The sequence below is a fragment of the Lissotriton vulgaris genome, chromosome 5 (assembly GCF_964263255.1).
Source record: "Lissotriton vulgaris chromosome 5, aLisVul1.2, whole genome shotgun sequence".
In the NCBI taxonomy this organism is placed as follows: Eukaryota; Metazoa; Chordata; class Amphibia; order Caudata; family Salamandridae; genus Lissotriton; species Lissotriton vulgaris.
Window position 1 is genome coordinate 2,021,188,804 of NC_141693.1, and position 16,097 is coordinate 2,021,204,900.

At 58.2% G+C, this 16,097-nt stretch overlaps 1 protein-coding gene across 6 annotated transcripts in view; it reads left to right on the forward strand.

Moving 5' to 3' along the window:
• Nucleotides 1-16,097, forward strand: part of SH3GLB2 (SH3 domain containing GRB2 like, endophilin B2) — a 260,034-nt gene that overhangs the window by 95,892 nt on the left and 148,045 nt on the right. For all 6 annotated transcript variants that reach the window (XM_086924853.1, XM_086924854.1, XM_086924855.1 and 3 more), the window contains exon 4: nucleotides 8,192-8,325. In XM_086924853.1, the coding sequence (XP_086780979.1) occupies nucleotides 8,192-8,325 (134 nt within the window). The remainder of the gene's footprint in view (nucleotides 1-8,191; nucleotides 8,326-16,097) is intronic.

Here is a 16,097-nt window from a genome sequence, read left to right on the forward strand (position 1 = left end):
CACTGGTCCTTAGGAGCGGGGCTTTATCTGGGGCCTGCACTGGTCCGTAGGAGCGGGGCTTTATCTGGGGCCCAGCACTGGTCCGTAGGAGCGGGGCTTTATCTGGAGCCCAGCACTGGTCCGTAGGAGCGGGGCTTTATCTGGGGCCAAGCACTGGTCCGTAGGAGTAGGGCTTTATCTGGGGCCCAGCACTGGTCCGTAGGTGCCGGGCTTTATCTGGGGCCCAGCACTGGTCCGTAGGTGCCGGGCTTTATCTGGGGCCCAGCACTGGTCCTTAGGAGCGGGGCTTAATCTGGGGCCTTGCACTGGTCCGGAGGAGCGGGGCTTTATCTGGGGCCTTGCACTGGTCCGGAGGAGCGGGGCTTCATCTGGAGCCAAGCACTGGTCCGTAGGAGCGGGGCTTTATCTGGAGCCCAGCACTGGTCCGTAGGAGCAGGGCTTTATCTGGGGCCCAGCACTGGTCAGTAGGAGCGGGGCTTTATCTGGAGCCCAGCACTGGTTGATAGGAGCGTGGCTTTATTATCTGGGGCCCAGCACTGGTCCGTAGGAGCGGGGCTTTATCTGGAGGCCAGCTCTGGTCCGTAGGAGCGGGGCTTTATCTGGAGCCCAGCACTGGTCCGTAGGAGTGGGGCTTTATCTGAGGCCCCGCACTGGTCCGTAGGAGCGGGGCTTTATCTGGGGCCCAGCACTAGTCCGTAGGAGCAGGGCTTTATCTGGGGCCCAGCACTAGTCCGTAGGAGCCGGGCTTTATCTGGAGCCCAGCACTGGTCTGTAGGAGCAGGGTTTTATCTGGAGCCCAGCACTGGTCGATAGGAGTGGGGCATTATCTGTGGCCCAGCACTGGTCCGTAGGAGCAGGGCTTTATCTGGGGCCCAGCACTGGTCCGTAGGAGCAGGGCTTTATCTGGGGCCCAGCACTGGTCCGTAGGAGCCGGGCTTTATCTGGAGCCCAGCACTGGTCCGTAGGAGCGGGGTTTTATCTGGAGCCCAGCACTGGTCGATAGGAGTGGGGCATTATCTGGGGCCCAGCACTGGTCCGTTTGAGCTGTGCTTTATCTGGGGCCAAGCACTCGTCCTTAGGAGCGGGGCTTTATCTGGGGCCCAGCACTGGTCCGTAGGGGCGGGGCTTTATCTGGAGCCCAGGCTGGTCGATAGGAGCGGGGCTTTATTATCTGGGGCCCAGCACTGATCCGTAGGAGCGGGGCTTTATCTGGAGCCCAGCACTGGTCCGTCGGAGCGGGGCTTTTATCTGGGGCCAAGCACTGGTCTGTAGGAGTAGGGCTTTATCTGGGGCCCAGCACTGGTCCGTAGGTGCCGGGCTTTATCTGGGGCCCAGCACTGGTCCGTAGGTGCTGGGCTTTATCTGGGGCCCAGCACTGGTCCTTAGGAGCGGGGCTTTATCTGGGGCCTTGCACTGGTCCGGAGGAGCGGAGCTTTATCTGGGGCCTTGCACTGGTCCGGAGGAGCGGGGCTTTATCTGGAGCCAAGCACTGGTCCGTAGGAGCGGGGCTTTATCTGGAGCCCAGCACTGGTCCGTAGGAGCGGGGCTTTATCTGGAGCCCAGCACTGGTTGATAGGAGCGTGGCTTTATCAGGAGCCCAGCACTGGTCCGTAGGAGCGGGGCTTTATCTGGAGCCCAGCACTGGTCCGTAGGAGCGGGGCTTTATCAGGAGCCCAGCACTGGTCCGTAGGAGCGGGGCTTTATCTGGAGCCCAGCACTGGTTGATAGGAGCGGGGCTTTATTATCTGGGGCCCACCACTGGTCCGTAGGAGTGGGGCTTTATCTGAGGCCCAGCACTGGTCCGTAGGAGTGGGGCTTTATCTGAGGCCCCGCACTGGTCCGTAGGAGCGGTGCTTTATCTGGGGCCCAGCACTGTTCCGTAGGAGCGGGGCTTTATCTGGAGCCTAGCACTGGTGCGTAGTAGCGGGGCTTTATCTAGGCCCCAGCACTGGTTCCTAGGAGCGCGGCTTTATCTGGGCCCCAGCACTGGTTCCTAGGAGCGGGCTATATCTGGGGCCAAGCACTGGTCCTTAGGAGCGGGGCTTTATCTGCGGCCCAGCACTGGTCCGTAGGGGCGGGGCTTTATCTGGAGCCCTGGCTGGTCGATAGGAGCGGGGCTTTATTATCTGGGGCCCAGCACTGGTCCGTAGGAGTGGGGCTTTATCTGGGGCCCAGCACTGGTCCGTAGGAGCAGGGCTTTATCTGGGGCCCAGCACTGGTCCGTAGGAGCCGGGCTTTATCTGGAGCCCAGCACTGGTCCGTAGGAGCGAGGTTTTATCTGGAGCCCAGCACTGGTCGATAGGAGTGGGGCATTATCTGGGGCCCAGCACTGGTCGGTTTGAGCGGTGCTTTATCTGGGGCCCAGCACTGTTCCCTAGGAGTGGTGCTTTATCTGGAACCCAGCACTGGTTGGTAGGAGCCGGGCTTTATCTGGGGCCCAGCACTGGTCCGTAGGAGCGGGGCTTTATCTGGAGCCCAGCACTGGTTGATAGGAGCGGGGCTTTATTATCTGGGGCCCAGCACTGGTCCGTAGGAGCGGGGCTTTATTATCTGGGGCCCAGCACTGGTCCGTAGGACCGGGGCTTTATCTAGAGCCCAGCACTGGTCCGTAGGAGCGGGGCTTTATCTGGAGCCCAGCACTGGTTGATAGGAGCGGGGCTTTATTATCTGGGGCCCTACACTGGTCCGTAGGAGTGGGGCTTTATCTGAGGCCCAGCACTGGTCCGTAGAAGTGGGGCTTTATCTGAGGCCCAGCACTGGTCCGAAGGAGCGGGGCTTTATCTTGGGCCCAGCACTGGTCCGTAGGAGCCGGGCTTTATCTGGAGCCCAGCACTGGTCGATAGGAGCCGGGCTTTATCTGGAGCCCAGCACTGGTCGATAGGAGCCGGGCTTTATCTGGAGCCCAGCACTGGTCGATAGTAGCCGGGCTTTATCTGGGGCCCAGCACTGGTCCGTAGGAGCGGGCTTTATCTGGGGCCCAGCACTGGTCCGTAGGAGCGGGGCTTTATCTGCGGCCCAACATTGGTCCGTGGGAGTGGGGCTTTATCTGGAGCCCAGCACTGGTCGATAGGAGCACAGCTTTATCTGGGGCCCAGCACTGGCCCTTAGGAGCGGTGCTTTATCTGGAGCCCAGCACTGGCCGATAGGAGCGGGGTTTTATCTGGGGCCCAGCACTGGTGCTTAGGAGCGGGGCTTTATCTGACCCCCAGCACTGGTCCGTAGGAGCGGTTCTTTCTCTTTCAGGGGATACTCATTAAGACATAAGCATCAATCAATCAATCAATCAATCAATCAGTGACACTTATAAAGCGCGCTACATACCCGTAGGGTCTCAAGGCGCTGGGGGGGGGGGGGGTGCCGCTACTGCTCGAACAGCCAGGTCTTCAGCTTCTTCCTGAAGGAGAGGTGGTCTTGGGTCAGGCGCAGGTCGGTCGGGAGGGAGTTCCAGGTCTTGGCGGCCAGGTAGGAGAAGGACCTTCCTCCTGTAGTCGCTCTTCGGATGCGGGGGACGGCGGCGAGGGCGTGGTTGGCTGATCGGAGGTGGCGTTTGGGAGCGTAGAAGTTGACTCGGCTGTTGAGGTAGCTCGGGCCTTGGTCGTGTAGGGCTTTGTGTGCGTGGGTGAGGAGGCGGAAGGTAATTCTCTTGTTGACGGGGAGCCAGTGAAGGTCTCTCAGATGTCCGGAGATGTGGCTGGTTCGTGGGATGTCGAGGATGAGTCTGGCTGAGGCGTTTTGGATCCGCTGGAGTCTCTTCTGGAGCTTGGCGGTGGTACCGGCGTAGAGGGCGTTGCCGTAGTCCAGTCGGCTGGTGACGAGGGCCTGGGTGACGGTCTTCCTGGTCTCTGTGGGGATCCACCAGAAGATCTTCCGTAGCATGCGTAGGATGTTGAAGCACGCCGAGGAGACGTTGTTGACTTGCCTGGTCATGGAGAGGGAGGAGTCCAGGATGAAGCCCAGGTTTCGTGCATGGTCTGTCGGTGTGGGTGCGGTGCCCAGGGCAGGAGGCCACCAGGAGTCGTCCCAGGCGGAGGGTGAGGAGCCCAGGATGAGGACCTCCGTCTTGTCCGAGTTCAGTTTCAGGCGGCTGGTCGTCATCCACTCGGCTACCTCTTTCATCCCTTCGTGCAGGTTGGCTCTGGCGGCGGCGGGGTCGTTGGTCAGGGAGAGGATCAGCTGGGTGTCGTCGGCGTAGGAGATTATGCTGAGGTTGTGTTTGCGTACGATGGCCGCGAGGGGGCTCATGTAGACGTTGAAGAGGGTGGGGCTCAGAGATGATCCTTGGGGGACGCCGCAGATGACTTCGGAGGCCTCTGACTTGTACGGTGGTAGGCGGACTCTCTGTGTTCTTCCGTCGAGGAAGGAGATGATCCATTCCAGCGCCTTGTCCTGGATTCCGATGTTGCTGAGGCGCCGTACTAGGGTGCGGTGGCAGACCGTGTCGAATGCCGCGGAGAGGTCTAGGAGGATGAGGGCCGCTGTTTCTCCATTGTCCATCAGGGCTCGGATGTCATCGGTGGCGGCGATGAGGGCGGTCTCGGTGCTGTGGTTGGCTCGGAAGCCGGACTGTGAGGGGTCGAGGGATCCGTTCGTCTCGAGGAAGGCGGCCATCTGCTTGTTGACGGTCTTCTCGATGACTTCGGCTGGAAACGGGAGAAGCGAGATGGGGCGGTAATTCTTGAGGTCGGTGGGGTCCGCTGTTGGTTTCTTGAGTAGAGCGCTGAGTTTGGCGTGTTTCCAGCTCTCAGGGAAGATGGTGGTGTCGAAGGATGTGTTGATGTCTCGCAGGTGGGGTGCGATGACAGCGTCGGCCTTGTTGAAGACGTGGTGAGGGCAGGGGTCGGTCGGTGATCCGGAGTGGATGGAGTTCATCGTGCGGATGGTGTCTTCGGTGCTGATCGGGGTCCAGGCGTGGAGGGTGGTGGTGGGGGGTGGTTGTTCGGTCATGGTGTGCGTTGGTTGGTTGTTGAAGCTGCTGTGTATGTCCGTGATCTTGTTGTGGAAGTATGAAGCGAGGGAGTTGCAGAGGTCTTGCGATGGGGTGATGTCGTTGTTTCCTGCGCTGGGGTTGGTAAGCTCTTTCACGATGTTGAAGAGTTCCTTGCAGTTGTGTGCGTTGTTGTCCAACCGGTCCTTGAATGCTGTTTTCTTGGCGGCGCGGATCAGCTGGTGGTGTTTCCGGGTGGCAAGTTTGTAGGAGGTCCTGTTGTCCGGTGTCGGTTCCCTTTTCCAGACTTTCTCGAGGGCTCGGCAGTTCTTCTTGGAGCTCTTGAGTTCGTCGGTGAACCATGGGGCCTTCTTGCTGCCGGGTCTGCTAGGCGGGGTCCTCAGCGGGGCGAGTTCGTCCGCGCAGTTGCTGATCCACTTCGTGAGGTTGTCGGCGGCCTGGCTGGGGTTCGCTGAGCTGGCAGGAGGGTGCTGGCTCAGGGAGGTGGCGAGCTGGTCTGCTGTGATCTTGTTCCAGCTTCTGCGGGCGGCCTGTTGCTGGTGATGGTGGGTTGTCGTTCTCTTGAAGGTGAAGTGGACGCAGCTGTGGTCCGTCCATTGAAGCTCTGTGGCGTGGCTGAAGTCGATGTCTGTGCTGGATGAGAAGACGGCGTCGAGTGTGTGTCCGGCGAGGTGGGTGGGGGTGGACACCAGTTGCTTGAGTCCCAGGTTGGCGAGGTTGTCGAGCAGGGTGCTGGTGTTGCGGTCGTTGTTGTTCTCCAGATGGAAGTTGAGGTCTCCCAGGAGGATGTAGTCAGCGGAGGGGAGGGCATGCGGGCTGACGAAGTCGGCGATGTCCTCGCTGAATTGCGTGCGTGGTCCAGGGGGTCGGTAGATCAGGGTGCCTCTGAGGGTGGTGTTCGGGTTGGTGTGGATCTGGAAATGCAGGTGTTCGGCGCTGGTCAGGGTGTTGTCGGTGCTGGTCGTGAGACGGATGGTGCTCCTGTGGATGATGGCGATGCCTCCTCCCATCTGGTTGGCGTTTCGGTCCCTCCGGACGATCTTGTAGCCCTCTGGGATAGCGATGGCGATGTCGGGAGCTGAAGAGGCGTTCATCCAGGTCTCCGTGAGGAAGGCAACGTCAGGGGCTGTGGCGTCTAGGAGGTTCCAGAGTTCGATGGTGTGTCTGTGGACGGAGCGGGTGTTGAGCAGGATGCACTTGAGGTGGGTGCTGCTGGTGTTCGACTTGGCGGGTGCTGGTGCGGGGCTGGTCCGGATGCAGGAGAACTTGCAGGCGTGGCAGCTGAAAGGTCTTTGGGTACGTCTTGGAGTGGCTTGATGGCATTCAGGGAGTCGGCCGGTGTTGAGAGCGATGAGGGTGGCGGCGGAGTACGTCAGGCGGGTCGGTCGGGATCTTCGTGGGCCAGGGGTCCTGGCACTGGGCGCGGTCCAGGCGCGGACGGGCGCAGACGGGCTTACCTTTGGCGCGCCTTCGGCGCACAATCGGCGCGCCCGCTGCGCGTGACCGCTGCGCGTTCGCACGGTCGCCATTTAAGGCGAAGTGCGCGGGTGGGCGGAGCAGCTGGGAGGCGGGAGCGGGGAGGGTACAGCATCGAATAATCCCCGCCTATGTGCGGGATCCCGGAGCATATACCAAAATACATATATATGTGTATGTTTGAAACCACAAGTACAAAGTACTTCGGGAAAACATACATATATACATGTATACACGTATAACTATGCAGCCTATAATCTGTCTAATAGACTGAAAAGCCAAAATTACATGGATTTCTGCTGTAAGAAAATAATATCACATGTAAATAATGTAAAATAGAACATATACTGCAGTAGTGTTCAACAACAACCCTTTATTTTCACCTGGACCCTCCTACACAAACAATAGTCACGGATGCGTCACTCCAGGGATGGGGTGCTCACATTGGGGGTCTTCAAGTTCAAAGCCACAGCTCTGACATGCATGGACTGTTGGTATACTGCAGGCACACACACACAGCTCAGACATGCACGGACTGTTGGTTGTATACAGCAGGCGCACACACATAGCTCTGACATGCATGGACTGTTGGTATACAGCAGGCGCACACACATAGCTCTGACATGCATGCGGTCACCGAGACGCGCTGATTCAGTCAGTGCATACGCAGCACGGCTGATCCCTACGGCCGGCGAGAACGCTGAGTTCCCCAGCATATGCAAACCAAGCACGGCTGATCCCTACGGCCGGTTAGAGCACTGAGGTCTCCAGCTAGCTCCTTCCAGCAGTCCAGACTCTATTTATACTGAGACTCCCCAAGCTGCCTTAAGTCATCCCCCAATTGTGGGTTACAAGGTTTCCACTCATCCAGGATCCTTCCAGCACTTCCTTATTCAGACAACCAGTCCTGATGATGATCCGAAACGCTCCGGATCGAAACGCCGTCGACCTACCAGCCTGACCAATAGGCGCACTTCTTCTTCGTGGCTCTAGATTCAAATTAAATCAATTGTGCCCACTGTGATATCACAATGCCACATGCGCCGTTAAGCCACTCACTGTAAATAGTTTGCACCTTATGCACAGTGCGCCAACAACGCTGTTCTCCTTTCACTTGCGTCGCCACCTGCACCTTTTATTCACGTTTGTTGCACCAAGTTCCATGTGGTTGTCATTACATTCTATGCAGTGCTGTTCTTAACTGTATGTATCCGACCTTGAAACTAATGTTACCACATAAAGATGAATAATTACCTTTTGACTAAGTAATGAGTAATCTCCTTCTTGTCCACCCAAGTAATGCTATGTGCATGCTATCTATAATTGTCTATTGACTTTCACCTTTCAGGACATTGTGTTGTAGTTGCATCCTACCTACCCAGTCTTGACTTGGTCTATGGGTTATACTCCTGTCTTGTTTATAAGGTAGTATACAGCAGGCACACACACAGCTCTGACATTGCTGGACTGTTGGTAGTATACAGCAGGCGCACACACACACACACACACACACACATAGCTCTGACATGCATGGACTGTTGGTATTATACAGCAGGCACACACACACAGCTCTGACATGCACTTCCCCCTACATACCAGCTCATGCTTCGAACACAGATCAGCATGCTCAAACCCCATCGCTGGAATCTGCAGCATATACATATATGTACCAGTGCCTCGATCCCCCGTGCCTGCTGCACAGTGAGCCGGAAGGATCTGCAGTGCCTCTCTTTGCTGGAGTTCTGATCTCTTTTTTTCTTTTTACACCAGGGATGACCCTCCTTAAAGTCGGCGAGACCGAGAAACGCCTGGGAGGAGCAGAGCGAGACTTCATACACTCTTCTTCCATCAACTTCCTGACACCCCTGCGTAACTTCCTGGAAGGAGACTGGAGGACCATTTCTGTAAGTGAGGAATGCCTTGAGCTGGGCTCTCTGCATTAACTTAAATGGACTTCAGGTCCTTTTATTCCTAGCATCCCTATCATTCTGGTGCCAGAAGCAAAAGTGGACAGTGCCCCCTCAATCCCCAAGGCTGTGCCTTTTCCTCCTGGATTTTTCACACTTGTAGATGAATTTCATCCCAGACAGGCAAGAGATCAGTAGAGAAGAGTCTGAAAAAAATAACTGAGTCTAGTGTGGATGTTAGCTGAAGCCAGAGAACCCACTCTGCACTCAGACCTCCTGCTTTCGGTGTCTTGGTGCTAGCTGAAGCCTGACGATCCAGTGCTGTGTGCGCTAGCTGAACCCTGACGATACAGTGCTGTGTGTGCTAGCTGAACTCTGCCGACCCAGTGCTGTCTGTGCTTTTGCTGAACCTTTTCGACCCACCGCTGTCAGTGTGCTAGCTGAAGCCTGCTGACCCAGTGCTTTGTGTCCTGACCCAGTGCTGCCTGTGCTCTAGCTGAACCCTTCAGACCCAGTGCTGCCTGTGCTCTAGCTGAACCCTGCAGACCCAGTGCTTTCTGTGTGCTAGCTGACCTCAGCTGACCCAGTGCTGTCTGTGTGCTAGCTGACCCAGTGCTGCCTGTGTGCTAGCTGTCTCCAGCTGACCCAGTGCTGTCTGTGTGCCAGCTGACCTCAGCTGACCCAGTGCTGTCTGTGTGCCAACTGACCTCAGCTGACCCAGTGCTGTCTGTGTGCCAGCTGACCCAGTGCTGTCTGTGTGCCAGCTGACCCAGTGCTGTCTGTGTGCTAGCTGACCCAGTGTTGTCTGTGTGCTAGCTGACCCAGTGCTGTCTGTGTGCCAGCTGACCTCAGCTGACCCAGTGCTGTCTGTGTGCCAGCTGACCTCAGCTGACCCAGTGCTGTCTGTGTGCTAGCTGACCCCAGCTGACCCAGTGCAGTCTGTGTGCGTGCTATAGCCAGTGGACCTTTGTACGGCTTGTGTCTGAGCACTAGTTAAACCCAACTGACTCAATGATGTGCGCTAGCTTAAGCCTGCAGTGTCTGGGCTGGGTGCTTGCCGAACCCAGCTGACCCAGCGCTGGATGATAGCTAAAGGGAACAGACATCCTGCTGTCAGCTTGTGGGTACTAGCTGAAGCTAGTGATCCAAGGACTGTTTGCGTCTGGGCAGCAGCTGAACCCAGCTGACCCAATGCTGTATGCTAATGGAAACCAGCACCTCCTGTGCTGTCTGTGTGCTAGCTGACCCAGTGCTGTCTGTGTGCTAGCTGACCCAGTGCTGTCTGTGTGCTAGCTGACCCAATGCTGCCTGTGTGCCAGCTGACCCAGTGCTCCCTGTGTGCTACGTGAACCCTGCCAACATAGTGTAGATGTGTGCTGTCCCATTGCTGTCTGTGTGCCGGCTGACCTCAGCTGACCCAGTGCTGCGTGTCTGCTAGCTGACTCCAGCTGACCCAGTGCTGTCTGTCCTAGCTGACCCAGTGCTGTCTGTGTGCTAGGTGACCCAGTGCTGTCTGTTTGCTAGCTGAACCCTGCCAACATAGTGTGGGTGTGTGCTGTCCCAGTGCTGTCTGTGTGCCATCTGACCTCAGCTGACCCAGTGCTGCGTGTGTGCTAGCTGACTCCAGCTGAACCAGTGCTGTCTGTCCTAGCTGACCCAGTGCTAACTGTGTGCTAGGTGACCCAGTGTTGTCTGTGTGCTAGCTAGCTGACCCAATGCTGTCTGTGTGCTAGCTGACCCAGTGCTGTCTGTGTGCTAGCTGACCCAGTGCTGCGTGTGTGCTAGCTGACTCCAGCTGAACCAGTGCTGTCTGTCCTAGCTGACCCAGTGCTAACTGTGTGCTAGGTGACCCAGTGTTGTCTGTGTGCTAGCTAGCTGACCCAATGCTGTCTGTGTGCTAGCTGACCCAGTGCTGTCTGTGCGCTACCTGACCCAGTGCTGTCTGTGTGCTAGGCGACCCAGTGCTGTCTGTGTGCTAGGTGACCCAGTGCTGTCTGTGGGCTAGGTGACCCAGTGCTGTCTGTGGGCTAGGTGACCCAGTGCTGTCTGTGGGCTAGGTGACCCAGTGCTGTCTGTGGGCTAGGTGACCCAGTGTTGTCTGTGGGCTAGGTGACCCAGTGCTGTCTGTGGGCTAGGTGACCCAGTGCGGTCTGTGGGCTAGCTGACCCAGTGCAGTCTGTGGGCTAGCTGACCCAGTGCTGGCTGTGTGCTAGGTGACCCAGTGCTGTCTGTGTGCTAGGTGACCCAGTGCTGTCTGTGTGCAAGGTGACCCAGTGCTGTCTGTGTGCAAGGTGACCGAGTGCTGTCTGTGTGCAAGGTTCTGTGTGCAAGGTGACCCAGTGCTGTCTGTGGGCTAGGTGACCCAGTGCTGTCTGTGTGCAAGGTGACCCAGTGCTGTCTGTGTGCAAGGTGACCCAGTGCTGTCTGTGTGCAAGGTGACCCAGTGCTGTCTGTGTGCAAGGTGACCCAGTGCTTTCTGTGGGCTAGGTGACCCAGTGCTGTCTGTGGGCTAGGTGACCCAGTGCTGTCTGTGGGCTAGCTGACCCAGTGCTGTCTGTGGGCTAGCTGACCCAGTGCTGTCTGTGGGCTAGCTGACCCAGTGCTGTCTGTGGGCTAGGTGACCCAGTGCTGTCTGTGGGCTAGGTGACCCAGTGCTGTCTGTGGGCTAGGTGACCCAGTGCTGTCTGTGGGCTAGGTGACCCAGTGCTGTCTGTGTGCTTGGTGACCCAGTGCTGTCTGTGTGCTTGGTGACCCAGTGCTGTCTGTGTGCTAGGCGACACAGTGCTGTAGACGTGTTGGGTTTCCCCTGCTGACCCAGTGCTGTCTGTGTGCAAGGTGACCCAGTGCTGTCTGTGTGCAAGGTTCTGTGTGCAAGGTGACCCAGTGCTGTCTGTGTGCTAGGTGACCCAGTGCTGTCTGTGTGCAAGGTGACCCAGTGCTGTCTGTGTGCAAGGTTCTGTGTGCAAGGTGACCCAGTGCTGTCTGTGGGCTAGGTGACCCAGTGCTGTCTGTGGGCTAGGTGACCCAGTGCTGTCTGTGGGCTAGGTGACCCAGTGCTGTCTGTGGGCTAGGTGACCCAGTGCTGTCTGTGGGCTAGGTGACCCAGTGCTGTCTGTGGGCTAGGTGACCCAGTGCTGTCTGTGGGCTAGGTGACCCAGTGCTGTCTGTGTGCTAGGCGACCCAGTGCTGTCTGTGTGCTAGGTGACCCAGTGCTGTCTGTGTGCTAGGTGACCCAGTGCTGTCGGTGTGCTAGGTGACCCAGTGCTGTCGGTGTGCTAGGTGACCCAGTGCTGTCTGTGGGCTAGCTGACCCAGTGCTGTCTGTGTGCAAGGTGACCCAGTGCTGTCTGTGGGCTAGGTGAGCCAGTGCTGTCTGTGGGCTAGCTGACCCAGTGCTGTCTGTGGGCTAGCTGACCCAGTGCTGTCTGTGGGCTAGCTGACCCAGTGCTGTCTGTGGGCTAGCTGACCCAGTGCTGTCTGTGGGCTAGCTGACCCAGTGCTGTCTGTGGGCTAGCTGACCCAGTGCTGTCTGTGGGCTAGCTGACCCAGTGCTGTCTGTGGGCTAGCTGACCCAGTGCTGTCTGTGGGCTAGCTGACCCAGTGCTGTCTGTGGGCTAGGTGACCCAGTGCTGTCTGTGGGCTTGGTGACCCAGTGCTGTCTGTGTTCTTGGTGACCCAGTGCTGTCTGTGTTCTTGGTGACCCAGTGCTGTCTGTGTGCTAGGCGACACAGTGCTGTAGACGTGTTGGGTTTCCCCTGCTGACCCAGTGCTGTCTGTGTGCTAGCTGACCCAGTGCTGTCTGTGGGCTAGCTGACCCAGTGCTGTCTGTGGGCTAGCTGACCCAGTGCTGTCTGTGGGCTAGCTGACCCAGTGCTGTCTGTGGGCTAGCTGACCCAGTGCTGCCTGTGTGCTAGCTGACCCAGTGCTGCCTGTGTGCTAGCTGACCCAGTGCTGCCTGTGTGCTAGCTGACCCAGTGCTGTCTGTGGGCTAGGTGACCCAGTGCTGTCTGTGGGCTAGGTGACCCAGTGCTGTCTGTGGGCTAGGTGACCCAGTGCTGTCTGTGGGCTAGGTGACCCAGTGCTGTCTGTGGGCTAGGTGACCCAGTGCTGTCTGTGGGCTAGGTGACCCAGTGCTGTCTGCGGGCTAGGTGACCCAGTGCTGTCTGCGTGCTTGGTGACCCAGTGCTGTCTGTGTGCTAGGCGACCCAGTGCTGTCTGTGTGCTAGGCGACCCAGTGCTGTCTGTGTGCTAGGCGACCCAGTGCTGTCTGTGTGCTTGGTGACCCAGTGCTGTCTGTGTGCGCTAGGCGACACAGTGCTGTAGACGTGTTAGGTTTCCCCTGCTGACTCAGTGCTGTCTGTGTGCTATCTGAACCCTGCTTTCCCAGTGGTGTCTGTGTGCTAGGTGACCCCCTGCTGACTCAGTGCTGTCTTTGTGCTAGCTGAACCCTGCTGACTCAGTGCTGTCTGTGTGCTAGCTGACCCAGTGCTGCCTGTGTGCTAGCTGACCCAGTGCTGCCTGTGTGCTACCTGACCCAGTGCTGCCTGTGTGCTAGCTGACCCAGTGCTGCCTGTGGGCTAGGTGACCCAGTGCTGTCTGTGTGCTAGGTGACCCAGTGCTGTCTGTGTGCTAGGTGACCCAGTGCTGTCTGTGGGCTAGGTGACCCAGTGCTGTCTGTGGGCTAGGTGACCCAGTGCTGTCTGTGGGCTAGGTGACCCAGTGCTGTCTGTGTGCTTGGTGACCCAGTGCTGTCTGTGTGCTAGGCGACACAGTGCTGTAGACGTGTTGGGTTTCCCCTGCTGACCCAGTGCTGTCTGTGGGCTAGGTGACCCAGTGCTGTCTGTGGGCTAGGTGACCCAGTGCTGTCTGTGGGCTAGGTGACCCAGTGCTGTCTGTGGGCTAGGTGACCCAGTGCTGTCTGTGGGCTAGGTGACCCAGTGCTGTCTGTGGGCTAGGTGACCCAGTGCTGTCTGTGGGCTAGGTGACCCAGTGCTGTCTGTGGGCTAGGTGACCCAGTGCTGTCTGTGTGCTAGCTGACCCAGTGCTGTCTGTGTGCTAGCTGACCCAGTGCTGTCTGTGTGCTAGCTGACCCAGTGCTGCCTGTGTGCTAGCTGACCCAGTGCTGCCTGTGTGCTAGCTGACCCAGTGCTGCCTGTGTGCTAGCTGACCCAGTGCTGCCTGTGTGCTAGCTGACCCAGTGCTGCCTGTGTGCTAGCTGACCCAGTGCTGCCTGTGTGCTAGCTGACCCAGTGCTGTCTGTGTGCTAGCTGACCCAGTGCTGTCTGTGTGCTAGCTGACCCAGTGCTGTCTGTGTGCAAGGCGACCCAGTGCTGTCTGTGTGCTAGGCGACCCAGTGCTGTCTGTGTGCTATGTGACCCAGTGCTGTCTGTGTGCTAGCTGACCCAGTGCTGTCTGTGTGCAAGGTGTCCCAGTGCTGTCTGTGTGCTAGGCGACCCCCTGCTGACTCAGTGCTGTCTGTGTGCTATCTGAACCCTGCTGACCCAGTGCTGTCTGTGTGCTAGGTGACCCCCTGCTGACTCAGTGCTGTCTGTGTGCTATTTGAACCCTGCTGACCCAGTGCTGTCTGTGTGCTATCTGAACCCTGCTGACCCAGTGCTGTCTGTGTGCTAGCTGAACCCTGCTGACCCAGTGCTGTCTGTGTGCTAGGCGACCCAGTGCTGTCTGTGTGCTAGGCGACCCAGTGCTGTCTGTGTGCTAGCTGACCCAGTGCTGTCTGTGTGCTAGCTGACCCAGTGCTGTCTGTGTGCTAGCTGACCCAGTGCTGTCTGTGTGCTAGCTGACCCAGTGCTGTCTGTGTGCTAGCTGACCCAGTGCTGTCTGTGTGCTAGCTGACCCAGTGCTGTCTGTGGGCTAGGTGACCCAGTGCTGTCTGTGGGCTAGGTGACCCAGTGCTGTCTGTGGGCTAGGTGACCCAGTGCTGTCTGTGGGCTAGGTGACCCAGTGCTGTCTGTGGGCTAGGTGACCCAGTGCTGTCTGTGGGCTAGGTGACCCAGTGCTGTCTGTGGGCTAGGCGACCCAGTGCTGTCTGTGTGCTAGGCGACCCAGTGCTGTCTGTGTGCTAGGCGACCCAGTGCTGTCTGTGTGCTAGGCGACCCAGTGCTGTCTGTGTGCTAGGCGACCCAGTGCTGTCTGTGTGCGCTAGGCGACACAGTGCTGTAGACGTGTTAGGTTTCCCCTGCTGACTCAGTGCTGTCTGTGTGCTATCTGAACCCTGCTTTCCCAGTGGTGTCTGTGTGCTAGGTGACCCCCTGCTGACTCAGTGCTGTCTTTGTGCTAGCTGAACCCTGCTGACTCAGTGCTGTCTGTGTGCTAGCTGAACCCTGCTGACTCAGTGCTGTCTGTGTGCTATCTGAACCCTGCTGACCCAGTGGTGTCTGTGTGCTAGGTGACCCCCTGCTGACTCAGTGCTGTCTTTGTGCTAGCTGAACCCTGCTGACTCAGTGCTGTCTTTGTGCTAGCTGAACCCTGCTGACTCAGTGCTGTCTTTGTGCTAGCTGAACCCTGCTGACTCAGTGCTGTCTTTGTGCTAGCTGAACCCTGCTGACTCAGTGCTGTCTGTGTGCTATCTGAACCCTGCTGACCCAGTGCTGTCTGTGGGCTTGGTGACCCAGTGCTGTCTGTGTTCTTGGTGACCCAGTGCTGTCTGTGTGCTAGGCGACACAGTGCTGTAGACGTGTTGGGTTTCCCCTGCTGACCCAGTGCTGTCTGTGTGCTAGCTGACCCAGTGCTGTCTGTGTGCTAGGCGACCCAGTGCTGTCTGTGTGCTAGGCGACCCAGTGCTGTCTGTGTGCTAGGCGACCCAGTGCTGTCTGTGTGCTAGGCGACCCAGTGCTGTCTGTGTGCTAGCTGACCCAGTGCTGTCTGTGTGCTAGCTGACCCAGTGCTGTCTGTGTGCTAGCTGACCCAGTGCTGTCTGTGTGCTAGGTGACACGGTGCTGTCTGTGTGCTAGGCGACCCGGTGCTGTCTGTGTGCTAGGCGACCCAGTGCTGTCTGTGGGCTAGGCGACCCAGTGCTGTCTGTGGGCTAGGCGACCCAGTGCTGTCTGTGGGCTAGGCGACCCAGTGCTGTCTGTGTGCTAGGCGACCCAGTGCTGTCTGTGTGCTAGGCGACCCAGTGCTGTCTGTGTGCTAGGCGACCCAGTGCTGTCTGTGTGCTAGGCGACCCAGTGCTGTCTGTGGGCTAGGCGACCCAGTGCTGTCTGTGTGCTAGGCGACCCAGTGCTGTCTGTGTGCTAGGCGACCCAGTGCTGTCTGTGTGCTTGGTGACCCAGTGCTGTCTGTGTGCGCTAGGCGACACAGTGCTGTAGACGTGTTAGGTTTCCCCTGCTGACTCAGTGCTGTCTGTGTGCTATCTGAACCCTGCTTTCCCAGTGGTGTCTGTGTGCTAGGTGACCCCCTGCTGACTCAGTGCTGTCTTTGTGCTAGCTGAACCCTGCTGACTCAGTGCTGTCTGTGTGCTAGCTGAACCCTGCTGACTCAGTGCTGTCTGTGTGCTATCTGAACCCTGCTGACCCAGTGCTGTCTGTGTGCTAGGCGACCCAGTGCTGTCTGTGTGCTAGGCGACCCAGTGCTGTCTGTGGGCTAGGCGACCCAGTGCTGTCTGTGGGCTAGGCGACCCAGTGCTGTCTGTGGGCTAGGCGACCCAGTGCTGTCTGTGTGCTAGGCGACACAGTGCTGTCTGTGTGCTAGGCGACACAGTGCTGTCTGTGTGCTAGGCGACCCAGTGCTGTCTGTGTGCTAGGCGACCCA